Raw genomic sequence first — 13,696 nt, 5'->3', positions numbered from 1 at the left:
AGACCCAAATAATAGAGTGCGGAGATTTCGAGGCTACAGTAGGTGCCTCCCGCCACCTCTCCCACTAAATTAAAGTTATCTGAATCCCAGGGAAGGAGCAACTTGATTTACTCATCTAGTCATTGATGGAGAAGTAGGAACAAAGACCTACCTGGGTCCAGGAGAGACAATTCCTTCCTAATCTGCTTATTGCAATGGAGAGCAAAGAGCAAGGAAGGTCCATCCTGCCTGAATCAAGTAATCCAAGAAGCAAAGGAGAAGAAAGAAAGATACGGCCATGTGGTTTTTTTCAATGCAGTGACTGTTACCACATTAACCTTGCACAACAGAGAAGAGAGGCCAAATGACTACCAGACTCTCACCAATCAGACAAGCTAATCCTCTTCCCAAGGGAAGGAGTGAGTAAAGGATAAAAGAGAGGCAGAAGCATGCCCTTGAGAGGGAGGAAGAGTGGCAGAAATTTCTGATTCTGTGCATATGTGGTATGTGGTGGGCGAGGATAAGGTTTCTCCTCAGACACCCCGGCTGACATTGTGAAGGTATTATCATAACATGAAATACACTGGAAGAAGCATAGAAAGATGCCAGGATACCAAAAGATGCTGGAGAAACGTTGTGCATAAGGCTACATCAGTCCCATGACCTCAAGGCTCTATGTGTTCCCAAGGACCCCACTTTGGAGATGAAAAATAAATTCTATCTCCTTTTTGGATTCACAGCAAACTCAAGGAGAAAGTGACCTACGAGCAAAAGCAAAGAGGAAAGGCACACAACCCAAAGGGCTGAGACAAATGCAAACTGGAGTCATTATAACATCTTTCTCTCTAAGCCAACCTTCCATCCCATTAGCATCACTCCCAGTAGTCTGTGGTCTCCTAAGACAAAGACTCCGGAGCCTTAGCGCCAGAGAGGGATAGAGCTAGAGGGAACCTCAGGGGTCACATCAAATTCAGGTCTTTCATTTTATAAATGTTAAACTCATGCCCAGAAAGGTTCAATGACTTGCCTGAGTTTATATAACTAAGTAGCAGCAGAGCGAGGCTTGGAGGCCAGTGCTCTTGATTTAGCTCTTTCTCTTGTATTTCTCAAATACAGCTACTCACTCAGTCCTCTCCAGTCCCCAGACCCCCGTTTCCCCCACCTATTCTTTTCTCCCCACTGCTACTGTTCTAATCCAAGCCTAGAATCCTAGAACTTCAAGATCTTTCATGTGAATCACAGCAACGATATTCTAATCTTGTGGACCTTCAGGACTCTTCTCTCGATCTGAAGTCACTTCTCACTTGCCTCGAAAGTGGTCCCCTGCTCACTGGGGTGGGTTGCACCGTTCTGTCCCTGCTCTCTTCCCCTGGCCAGCATGTCCCATGCAGGGGCTGCTCTTTAGCCTTGGTCTTAGCATGAAGGAGAAGGGAGCAGAGCTAAAGCTGATCCGCAGTGGACAGGCAGTATGTGAGAGAAGTAAATGTTTGTGGTTGTTGTTGTCACTGAGATTTCAGGGGCACTTACGTATCCCATGCAGTTAGAACAGTGCCTTGCTCAAAGAAGGCACTCAGAAGATTTTTTTTTTTAACTGAATGAATGATCTCACTAATCCTCACAGTAATCTTATTTTAGATACTATTATCATCTTCATATTGCAGATGAGAAAAGCAAGGTCTAAGGAATTTAAATAGTAGGGCTAAAGTTATATAGCTAGTAGGTGATGAGGCTGGAATTCAGACCCAGAACCTCTGACCCCAAAGCCCATATTCTTTAACCAGTGCATCACACTAATTCTGAGAACTCTTAAAACTGCTGGAGTCTAAAATACACATTGTTTTAAATTACATATTATCTTAAAGCTGTCTGATTATTTCATATATGATATCATGCCTTGATATTGACAGGGAATTGATTCCAGGATGCCCCTCAGATACCAGAATCCACGATGTGCAAGTCCTTTATTTATGTATAATGGGGTAGTACACACATATAATCTTCTGACTATCCTCTGCCATTTCCCCCTGGTTGCAGGCAAAGATTCCCTCCTAAAGACTTCTTTACTGACTGATGATGGTTCATTCAGGACAAGAGCTCACCCTTCTTACTTCCAGTTCTCAGGGAGTCAGAAGGCTGGCTTAAGCACTCCTCACCTTGACTCAAGAGCTCCAGAGGCAAAGACTGAATTTTAAACAACTTTCAGGTCTGATGGAGATATAACTTTTGAAGGAGTAGATCACTTCCTTCTTCCCAGATGTCAGCCCTATCACTCAAAGGCAGGGAGGAAGAGAAATGCCTTCTAGAAAGATTGTTTTAAGAGAAGAAAGAGGAAACAGTCAGGCCTCAGTTAGAAAAGCAAGAGTCAGCACAAAAAAAATCTGTTTATTTTGGGAACTATCTCAGGATGATACATTTGAGTTCGCACCCTGCTTTTCCAGACAGCAAGCAGCCTGCACTACTGCTGGCTCAGACAGGCCGCTGTTCTCCAACCTCATCATGGACAAGGCACACATGTCTGCAGCTGAAAGGGTGGCCACTGACATGAAAGCACCTCTGCAGCCCATCACTTGCCAAGGACAGGGAAAGAGCACTGCCCAAATCTCTCCACAGTCCTGAGTGCACACTTTGCTCCATCCAAAGCTCTTACTGCTGCATCCCTACCCTTCTCAGAAGGCTCAAACAGAGCAGACAGGGCATGTGTGTAGCTTTAAGTGAAAAGAGCAAAGAAACTAGCCTGGAATACTTAGATTAAAACCCTTCTTTAGAGCAGGTATACATGGGTGAACTTTTATTTTTTTAATATTTATTTACTAAATTATCTATCTATCTATCTATCTATCTATCTATCTATCTACCTACCTACCTACCTACCTACCTACCTACCTACCTACCTACCTCAGTGTAAGCCTACCGTGGTGATTTGAGAAGGCAGTAGAGAGAGCTGGCTAAGAATACAGACTCTACAGCCAGATGGCTTTGGTTCAAACCCTGGCTCTCTATCATTTACTGGCTATGTGACCTTGGGCAAATTATTTGGTCTTTCTGTGTTTAATTTCCCTCATCTGGAAAATGGGGATAGTAACAGCCTCTACCCCTATGGGGCTGTTATAAGGATTAAATGAACTCATGACACGTAACACCCTTAGAAAAGTGCCTGGCACACAGTAAGACCTCAGTCAGTGTTTGCTATTATGGCCATGATCATTATTATCTGAAGAAGAGCCAAGGATTCAGGAGTCCTTGCCAGTCATTTCCCAAGTTTGGAACACAGCAAAGCACTGCTCATGTATATAGCTATCAAATAGTGTAACAGACTTGCTACATCTACTACTGAGATAAAGAAAAATCAAGTACAGATGCTGCCATTCAGAAACTCACAGGCTGTTGGTGGATAACAAAGGCAGATTCACAAATAACAGCTGCAGGTAAATGACCTGCACAAGGTGACAGGCTGAGAATATAATCAAGTGAATCTAAGGTTTTCCTATTCCAAACCAGGGTTCTCTCTACAACTTTGAAAACAGGTTTTGCATAGCTATTTGTTTATTCAAAAATTAACTGTGTCCCTGTAATGTTCTAGGTACTGACAGTACAGTGGTGAAAAAGACAAAGCTTTCACCCTCATAACATTTATTTTCTAGTGGGGTAGAAAGAAAATAATAAGTTAAATACATAATACATTTTCATGCAGTGACAAGTATATGCAGAAAACCAAAGCAGGTAAGGAAGGAATGAAGGTCTGAAGAGGCAACATTTCAGCAGAGGCCTAGATAATGTGAGAGAATGAGCCATGTGAAGGTCTGGGGATAAGCATCAGGCGGAAGGGAACCCAAGCACGAAGGCCCTGAAGTAGGAAGGAATGTGACCTCTGTCTGAAGGAGAGTAAGAAAGCTGCATAGCTGGAGTGAGCAATGGGGTGAGCAGCAGATGTGAGGATGGTGGGAATCTCATCTTGTGTGACTTTACAGGTCCTCTTCCCCCCAGGTTACTCTGAAGCAAGTTCCAGACATGATATAATTCACACTGGAGCATTCTAAATAGAATAGTTACATGACTTCCTTTGTATCCTAAAAGATCATTCTAGCATCTACGTGAATGATGGAATGGAGGGGTTACAGTGAGGGGAAGGATGAGTAAGAGTGGCAACGAGGGAACGACAGTAGAATTCTTGGAGAGAAATTATGTGGCCCAGACCAGTATAGTGAGGGAGCGGAGGTGAGAAGTCCTTGGATTTGATGTATAGTTGAGGGTAAATCTGACAACATTTGCTGATTAACTGGATTTGGAATGTGAAGAAAAGAGAGATATTGAGTATGACTCTTAGGTTACTGGCCTGAGACAAGATGATGCCATTTATGGAGAAGGAGAAGTCAAGGTCAGAAGCATGCTGGAGAGGGAGGAGAACGAGTTATGTTTTGAACAAAAGCAGCTATGAGAGCAAAGGCACAGGATGTGTAACAAGAAGGCCTGACTCCAAGTCCTGACTCTTGCCACTCCTAGCTCTAGCTGGGCCACCTTGGACAGGTCACTTACTCTCATTCAATTTCCTCATCTATGTAACATGGGGATAGCAAAACCACCTCTCAGGTTTGTTCGAATAAGGAAATGAGATGTCTGTGTACACCCTGTAAATTGTAAAGGTGCTGAATCAAGGGTAATCTTCTTGTTTCCTTTGTTATTGCTGATAAACATTTGTTTAAATGACTCATACATGAACCTCAGGTTACAAACACAATTATGTCTTAACAAATAACATTACGAAAGGACAACTTTATATCATCCAGTTCTGTTTTGCTTGTTTAATGCTTATACTTTCGAAGGGTACAGAGCATCATTTACATTTCTTATTTGCATATCTTACTATCATTCATGCAGGTTATCGCATTTGATCCTTAATATAGACAGAGTGGGTGCTATGGCCCCTAGATGACTGATGAGAAAACTGAGGGACAGAGAAGTACTATCAAAGGCCTGACATCCTAGTCTTATTGCCTTCCTCTCTTGGTCTGTAAGTCAGAATACTGCGATCCTGGTGTATAATCCACTTGGCATCAGGGCCTGGTCATATCAGGGAAATTTCTGACACATAGAATGCTGAGCACCTCCATGACCACTGGTAAAAAAAACAAACACAACTACTTAGACGCAGCACTTAAGTTTGCAAAATACTTTTATATATATATTTTCTTAGTTCCCCCAACCTGTGGTAGGCATATGATAGCTATTAGATGTAAGAGGCACTATCATGTAACAGAAGGATACGCCCACTTTATACACTGACTTAAAAGAGGAAAAATGACACTGTTCTGTATTGCTTTGTATTTAGTAATGTTCCTCGTCACTGTCTGTTTCAGTCATTCATTCAGCCAATATTTGAGGGTCTACTCCATACTAGGCAATGTGCTGGGTGCTTGGTATACATTGGAACTACAAGTTTTTTATTGTTAAAAAGTGACATGAATTATGTTATTAAGACGAAAGGAACAAAAAACTTATTTATGATGGATATTTTATTTTTGAATGGAATCACGGACATCCAAGTTTCATTTTCATGTCAATTAAAAAAAAATATCCCAGTGGCCCTCTCTAGACTTTCTTTTGCCAGGAATGTGTACCAGTTTCAATTATTTGTACCTCTGATAGCTACATTCCCATTTGTATTAGACATAAATTACATCAATAACAGTAGAGAAATGGTTCAGAAGACCTAGTTTTTTGGAGTACAACAAGATTTCAACCTAAGAGATGTGGACTCTTACTATATATTGCCTTACATTTCTTATACTCTCTTTCTAGATGGCAAATCATCAGCAGTAGGTCTCAGCATGTAGCAGACGATGAGCCACATCCAGTTGAGGAACTCTGTTTCTAAAGGATATTTCTGTGATAGGGGTTCAAGGATCCTTATGGTCAATAAGTTTGGAAATGCTGGGTTAAACAAAGTAAGTAAGTCTCATTATCACAGGACTGCTCGAAGACTTTATTATACCATGGTACTTGTGGAACTCCAAGAGGTGGGTAAATAAGCAGCATTTGCCAAACTTATTGGACCACGGAACCCTAGTTTAAAAGACTAAGTCCACAACTCAATCAGTGTTCAGTCTAATATACCTGGGAAGGCCCTGCACTGGGGGATTTCCATTTATAACTGCACATGACATGCATCTTTTTAGTAGGGTGCTGATTCTTTAAGCTTGGGGAGAGTTGAGCAGACACAGAACAGATGTATGGCCCTGAAATGCGGAGGAGAGACCAATCACTATATAGTAAGCACCGTGAAAAAAGGGACTGTTTTTGGTTTCTATGATAGTTGCAACATCTAGCACTGCCTGCACATAGCAGACATTGGATATAATTTGTTAAATAAATGGCTCAATGGAATGAAACCTACAGAAATGAAAGAAGGTTATGCCAATTTCAGAATGAGTGGCTACATTGTTTTTCTGTCTTCAAGGATTTTGATTTCCATATCTAGACTCCTAGTCAGTACTTAATTTATTTTCTTAGAACAAAAGACTGAGAATTATTCCAACCACCTTTTGCATCATGACCCTGCACTAATCTAATAAGAGAAAGGTTACATTGCTCTTTGTAGATGAACAGCACATTAATGAGATCTTCTTGAAATGATCCCACTTCCATTATGCAGACAAAATTACATTTTCCAGCATAATAACTGTGTCAGTGGAGCTCCCAAATTTTGATATTAATTGTTTCACTTGCAAAGGCAACATCAACTTATTAGTTTGTCAAACCTCTGGAAAATCAAGGGGAAGCTCATAGTTTTAAGTAGTGATTATCAACCTATACTTCTCCTGCATTCTATCTTCTACACATTTTCCTACTAGCCAGAAGGACTAGGCAAGTTTTATTCCCTGTATTAGGTTTTAACAGAAGAAGTAATATGGGTTTCTTTAAAATGTGATTTTAAATTACATACCACTTACATTCCTCAATCCTTCCTTGAGACTCTAGACTATAAGCTCTTTGAGGGCATGGGCCTTCAATGTTTTGTGGAAAACTATATTCTGAGCACCAAAGACAATGCCTGGAACAAAGTAGGTGATCTGTAAATACTGCTGAATGAGCACCACGCTTCTCCTTTCACTGAGACTCGCTGTTTTAAAGGAAAATCTTCCTCCCTCTCCCTCTCTCTTCCCCCACTTCTTTCCCCTCTCTCTCTCTTCCCCCACCCCCAACTCTTTCTTTGTCTCTCTCTCATACACACACATGTACATTACACATACACTCTGGAATACAGGGAGGTCTTGCTATACACTATGGCATTTTTCCCATGAACAATACATAAAACATGGAAGTTTGGTGAAAATATATCATTAGAGGAGTTTTGGACAGTCACTTTGCATTGTGTAATGTCATCTCCTCTTCCAAGCCTTAACATGCCCTGAGCCACAGAACAAGTTAGGAAGAAATCCTGGCTCACACTTATTCATCTGGTCAGAGCTTGAGACACAGGGCTAATCTGTGAACTATGAGTCTGACAGATCTCAAAACCAGGACATTCTCCAATACTGCTTATCTAGTAATTTTTATTTTGTAGCTTACATTTATTCTACTACAAAAAATATTATTTTCCTTTTTATTTTAAACTGTTTATATCTACTTAAGTCTGATTTTATTCTAGATTGGGACCACGACTTCCCCATAGAGTAGTAGAGGTTTTATTTTAAAAATGCAAATCAATAGGATAATAGGATTCAGTATATTGACTTAGTAGCTCTGTGACCTTGGGCAAAGTGCTGAACATGTCTAAGTCTGATATGAGAATAATAACAGCACTGTCCTCCTAGGTTGCTGTAAGGCCTAAATGAGACAGAGGACCCATGTGGAATGCTTAGCTTACATTCACTATTGCAATCTCTGAGGGGTTGATAGACTAATAGCCGTGATGATCAAGGACCTAAACAAGTTCATCACCTCTGTAAGTCTTCTTTTTATTTTCTTTCTAATATGCCACTCTCCCCTCATTCCATCCACAGAAGTAGAAACTCACAATGGGTAGGCCTTGTGGGTCCTGTTTTATCTCCAAGCGTGAATTCTTCCTGCAGAGTTTGGATAGTATTTCTGGATTGCTTCTGGCTGGGTAATGTCATTTAGGGTAGTCATTTATCTGGCCCCCTGCATTTCATTTTACAGCGTATGTAACTTCCTCTTTCTTTATTTGGTTCCTTAAAGAGTCTTGATTGGCTGGGGACTCGACCCTTCATTTTCATTTATCAAAAATTCCTAACCAGAGGGGATGAGTGCTGAATTCCAGGGGCATGCTGGGCTGGGGCATCTGTGCCTGGCCTTTTTATCTATGCAGCTGGCTGGTAATTGCTAAGTTTTCCCTTCTGAAACAATTATCCCCCCATTTCTCTCCCCACCTCCACCCCACCCCCAGTTAATTATCAGTTCTAGAATTAAACTGCTTGCCTCTCCTGCTGTTGTCATGACAACAGTTGGCCTGCACCTGCCACTGTGTGAACAGTGGCTCTTTCAGAAGAGGTGATGGCAGTTGCCCGCTCCACAAAAGCCAGGGAGCAAACTAATGTTTACCTGTCTGGGGAGAGAAGTTCCTATTCATTCCACCTTAGGCATTTTCCTGGCAAGTTCCACCTCAACTTCTGTCTCATACAAACTGCTTGTTGGCACTCAATAAAGAAAATGAAAAAAATTTTTCTGATAAAAATGCCAAATCCCTGTTGGCTTGTCACAATTCCATCCATTAACTTTACTTATTCCCAGCCAAGATGTTGGAAGATGTGAATTTTCCACCTCCTGAGAAAGGCAGGATAGCGTGGTGGTTGAAGGCACAGAATTTTAAGCCTGATAGATCTGGGTTCTAATCCTGGCTGACTTACTTTCTAACTGTGTGACCACGGCTTAGTCACTTAACTTCTTATAATATCAATTTCCTCATCTGTAAAAAGAGGATGAGAATAACTATATTTAACAGTTTTTTTAAGCTTTGAAATAATATATGTAGGTCTAGCTCCTATTTTATGTTCGACACATAAGCAGGTATCACTATTAGAGCTGTTCAGCTGTTAATCCTGAACAACCCTGAAAGTCAGGGCAAAGTTGGCAGCTTGGTCAGTTTTAACTGGTTCTTGTCTGAGTGGCAGTAGCTGCGAGATGGGATAAAACTGCACACTGCCCCACAGCATCTGGACCAAGATGCATCTGGCAGCCAGGGACAGCTTGAGAAATGCTTCTTTGCCTACCTTCTCTGTGATTCTGTCAGCCCCTCCCTCTCTGTACAGTTTTTCTCATGCTCAATCTCACTTTCCTTTAAATAGAATTGACAGAACCAGAGGGGAAGGAGACATGTACTCACCAAGGAAACAAAATGCTTTTCTGTTTTACAACCACATTACAACCTACAGGGAACAATTGGTAGTGGTGTTGAGTGGGGGAATGAGGCACTTATGTAAGAAAGTGTTTTTCTTCCCTAAAACGTCTGCTTGTGGCTAAAGAAGTATTTTTTTTATGACCCTATAACCACTCATAGGTAGGTCCTAGGTCCAAACAGGACAGGCACGTGAATACTGGTCCTTGGCAAAGACCTCACCATTTAGGGTACCCCAGTTTTATCACAGCCTTTGGACACCTTTCTCAATGTTCTGAAGCTACCTTCTTGCAGTTCTAATTTTAAAGAAACCTGCACTCAATGACTCTAAACGTCATACCGTCATGAAAAGAAAAAAGAAAAAACCTAAAATAAAACAAAAAACCACACCCGCTTCTGCTCCCACCATCTGGTACAGACACGTGCTGTGGGTTTCCGGGTAAAGAGGTGAACGCAGTTCAGCCACATGGAACTTAGAAAAAAAGGAAGGCTCCTTGGAAGTTATTGGGGAAATGGAATTATTCACCTCTTGTCTGCCTCTCACTGACAGAAAGTGAGAAGATGCTAGAGACCAGCAGGTTTCTCCTAAAATGAAAAAGACACCACTAACCACATTTTGCTGTGGCTGCCACAGGTGAGGGAGGGCATAACCAATGACATCAAATTTAGTTATTCTTAAGACACAGACTGGAGTTTTTTGACTTCCTAAAATCTATTATGCTTAGTGCCAGTCCAAAATGGCTACGCAGATAAACCAGGAAGAAGAGAACTAGGCTCCAGCCAGACTCTGCAGCACCAGCTCGAACTCAGGGACAAATGTGACATCAATGTAATTCTTTGACTAGTTTCTAAGCAACATCTGTAGCCTTAAATCTATTTGGAAAATGTTGGTGCTTTAGTATTCCTTATCTCCATCAATTTAGAAGGAACTGGGTATCTACTCTCCAAATTTGATTTTAAGTTAGAGGAAGGCTGGAGCTGTCAAAACAAGGTATAAATAAGATAGAAATCAAACAAACAATTTCCTTTTATAATTACTTTATCTCAGTTGCTTGTTTTCCCATATAAAAGAAGAAACCCAAAAGGAGAATACTTTTAATGCTTCATAAAATACTTGTCCTTTAAGTATAGTAAAATGTGCTACTTGATGGAGAAACTGAGGCACAGAGAAAGCAAACAATTTACACATAACAACTCATGAGATGTGACTACAGGAAGAGATCCATAAGATTCAGAAGTCCATCCATCTTCTATGAATAGGACCATGCTGTAGTCAAGCGGTAAAGCCTAGCAGGAAATGGTACAAACCTTTTGGTGCCTCAAATGGCACACAAGACCCTATACAAGGGACACTCAGCCACCCTTATCTCATCCCCCACCAACAGTCCAGTCATGTAGCTCCTCACCATTCCCCATACAGCACATGCGTATTCATTCCTCTGGGCCTTTAGAAATGCTGATCTCTGTGCTTGTATGGCCTTCCTACCCTTTCCATCTGCAAAACCCTACCCCTACACCCATCCTTCAAAGTCCAGCACAAATTATATCTTTTCTGATTCTCTATTCTGAGTTAGTTGTATCCTATTCTACATCCAACATATTTATTATAGAGAATCATTATACTGTAGTGGTTAAGAGCCCACACTCTCAAGTCAGACTACTTGAATTTGAATACTGGCTCTACCACTTTTTAGCTGAGTGACCTCGTTAGTGTATGTATAACCTCTCTGCAACTCAGTTTTCTCATTTGGCTGAGAAATGAAGATAATGTATTAGCCACTTGTTAGGACTGTTGTGAGAAATAAAAAATGTTTAAAATACTTCGTGGTACATGGTTGGCAATCAATAAATGCTTCCTTATAGTAATTTATAATTATAATAATTATTATTATATTGCACTTAAATGTGAAATTAAAATTGTTTACTTAGTTCTCTCATTTGAACTAGACTTTGAGATCTTTAAATGCAGGGACAAAGTCTTTTTCATCTTCATATCTCTGAGGCCTAGCATGGGGCCTGGCAACACAGTAGACAATTGAAAATAAATGAAAAAATTCCTCTGTAATTTTTCTTGCTAAAGAGATTAGGAAACAGAGCTCCTAGAGGTGAATGTTATCCTGATAAGCTCTGAGGTCAAAGAAATAAACAAGGTTAGCCTGTCAAGCATCATAACTACATATTGGATGGCAAACAAAAGTTGATTAGCATAAAACCACACCATGAAAAGTGACATCCAGGTCTCTTCCCACTGGGCCTTTTTTCTTAGCATTGTGAAGCCAGAAAAGGCAGGCAGATGTATGTCAGAATACAGGCTGCTCCTAGCTGGCATTTCCACTGTGAGGCAGATGAAATAAACTAGAGGTACCTCAGCTGAATTTTCCAGCTGTGAATGGATTCTCTGGTTATAGGCCAATATGCACAAAATAAAATAAAGTTGTGACTCTCACAGGTAAATATCTGAAAATCAATTACTTGCAGAAGAAGGCTTGCTTTTATTACAGATAGGCAGCACAATGCATAGCATGGCTTCATCCTTCATTTGGGTGAGTAGAGGATAAATAATTCATATCAGCAGAGGAAAACAAAGCCAGCTCAGGCTCCATAAGAGGGAAATGTGACAGCTAAGAGACTCTCTGTACTGAAGACCAACTTAGATGTTGGAACCCCACTTCCGGATAATACGCAGCCCTGACAGTTCCACTCCATGTCACAGGTATCAGAGACATTTTCTTTGGCTTCCAGCTAGGTCTTCTGAAATGGAGATAATGTAAAAACAAAACCATAAATTTGCAATCGGAGGACAAAAGAAACCTAAGCGTATCACTGACTTAGTTCCCTCTTATCTCTACAAACTAAGTCATCAAGAAGAGAAATGTCATATCTAAGAACATACATATGATTGTTATTTTAGAGGGGGGGGAAAAAAGAGTACCTAGTATATAGCCCCAAGAAAATGTTTAAGGAAACAAAATTGAGAAATGTACAAAAAAATCTACCAAATTACAGAACCTATAAGCAGATTCTTTTCATTTCATATTTAATATATGACTGTATTCCTCCACATAACTATATCCCAAAAAACTGGGTGCAGAGTGGGGGAAAGAAAGGCTAGTATTTACAGGGAAGTAAAAATAGACTACAAAGAAGCAAGGAGGTTAAATGACTTGCCCAAGGTCACAGCGCTGGTCCCAGGTAAACCAAGGATAGAAGGTAGGTCTGCTGACTCTCCTTGAGTTTCTATTCCTTCAGAACTCACTGCCCATTTGATCAGAGAATCAGCATGGGTCAGATTCACACTGATCTCAGCAGGAGCTTTTTGCCTGAATAAGAGCCAGCTCTGAAGATGAAAAATTCTACCAAAATCTTAAGTATGGCTGTTACTGTTAAAAAGCCCTTTTCCTCTTAGTTAAAAAAAATTCACAGAAAATCTCAATCACAAATCAAAATTTAAAACTGACCTTGCTCCTCTGTCCTCTGAACACAAGAGTTTAACTCTCTGACTTCCTTCCACTACACAACAGCTCTAAGGCAGCAGACCCCACTGCCGCCCCCTCTCCGTGAACATACATTATTTCTCAGCAGGCTCCGGCAGGAGCACAGAAGGAGTCAATCTGTGAGGGCGCAAACACAACATCTCCCATAATAGCACAGAGGAGACAGAAAATTGCTGCCAAAAGTGTAAACTGCTTTTTTTTTGCTTGGAAAAAAAGAATCACTCTGGGCTTCAAAGACACCCTCTTCAAAGGTGACTCTACAGTGGTTAATATCCATGTTCCACATATTAGGACTTTTGTTCCTCCATACGCTCCAAGAAACCTTGTCATCTGTATGACTGTATCATGGGTGTGAAGAGTAACTACTGGATGGAGGGGCAACAGGCAGCTAATTCTGCAGGGTCAAAGGAAGGCTTGGTTACCTGTTCCCCCGGGAGTCTAAAAGCACCCCTTTTGCTGCTGACCCTCCGGGGACACTGTGTGAGGATGAGATGAAGAAATATCCCCTTATAATGACAGAGGCTAAGGAGAGGAGAGGTAGCTTGCAGCAAACAGACGCCACATCATTTCAATGTCAAAGCCAGTGAGAACTCCTAGGTGAGAGGAACAAGACCAAAGTGATGCGCTGACAAGTGAGCGTGAATCCTATTACCTTTCATTCAGGGTCACAGAGAGAAGTGTGCTGGCCTCTCAGAGACAGGTGGCTGAGGGCATGAGCTCTGAAGCCAGACTAGATTCAAGTCCTAGCTCTGCTTCTACCAGCTGTGTGATCTAGGGCAAGTGAATCTTTCTGGGCATTCATCTCCTCATTTTACAAGTGGAATAATAACTACGTCATAAGCTTTACATGAGGGCTAAAAGAGAATATATA

The 13,696-nt window shown here is 41.1% G+C and overlaps 1 protein-coding gene across 5 annotated transcripts in view; it reads right to left on the bottom strand.

The window, feature by feature from the left end:
• The window catches only part of TRIM44 (tripartite motif containing 44), a 112,530-nt gene that overhangs the window by 32,408 nt on the left and 66,426 nt on the right, over positions 1 to 13,696 (bottom strand). Inside the window, exon 5 of one of the 5 annotated variants that reach the window (XM_082477520.1) lies at positions 2,827 to 12,082. The exons of the other annotated variants lie outside the window; for them this stretch is intronic. Coding sequence (XP_082333646.1) covers positions 11,953 to 12,082 — 130 coding nt within the window. The 3' untranslated portion in view covers positions 2,827 to 11,952. Of the gene's footprint in view, positions 1 to 2,826; positions 12,083 to 13,696 lie in introns of those variants that run through there. 5 annotated transcript variants of the gene reach the window in all.

The sequence above is a fragment of the Balaenoptera physalus genome (genome assembly GCF_965194825.1).
Source record: "Balaenoptera physalus genome assembly, chromosome: 10".
Classification (NCBI taxonomy): domain Eukaryota; kingdom Metazoa; phylum Chordata; class Mammalia; order Artiodactyla; family Balaenopteridae; genus Balaenoptera; species Balaenoptera physalus.
Note: the sequence above shows the minus strand (reverse complement) of the source record. Positions and strands in the feature narration are given on the sequence as shown.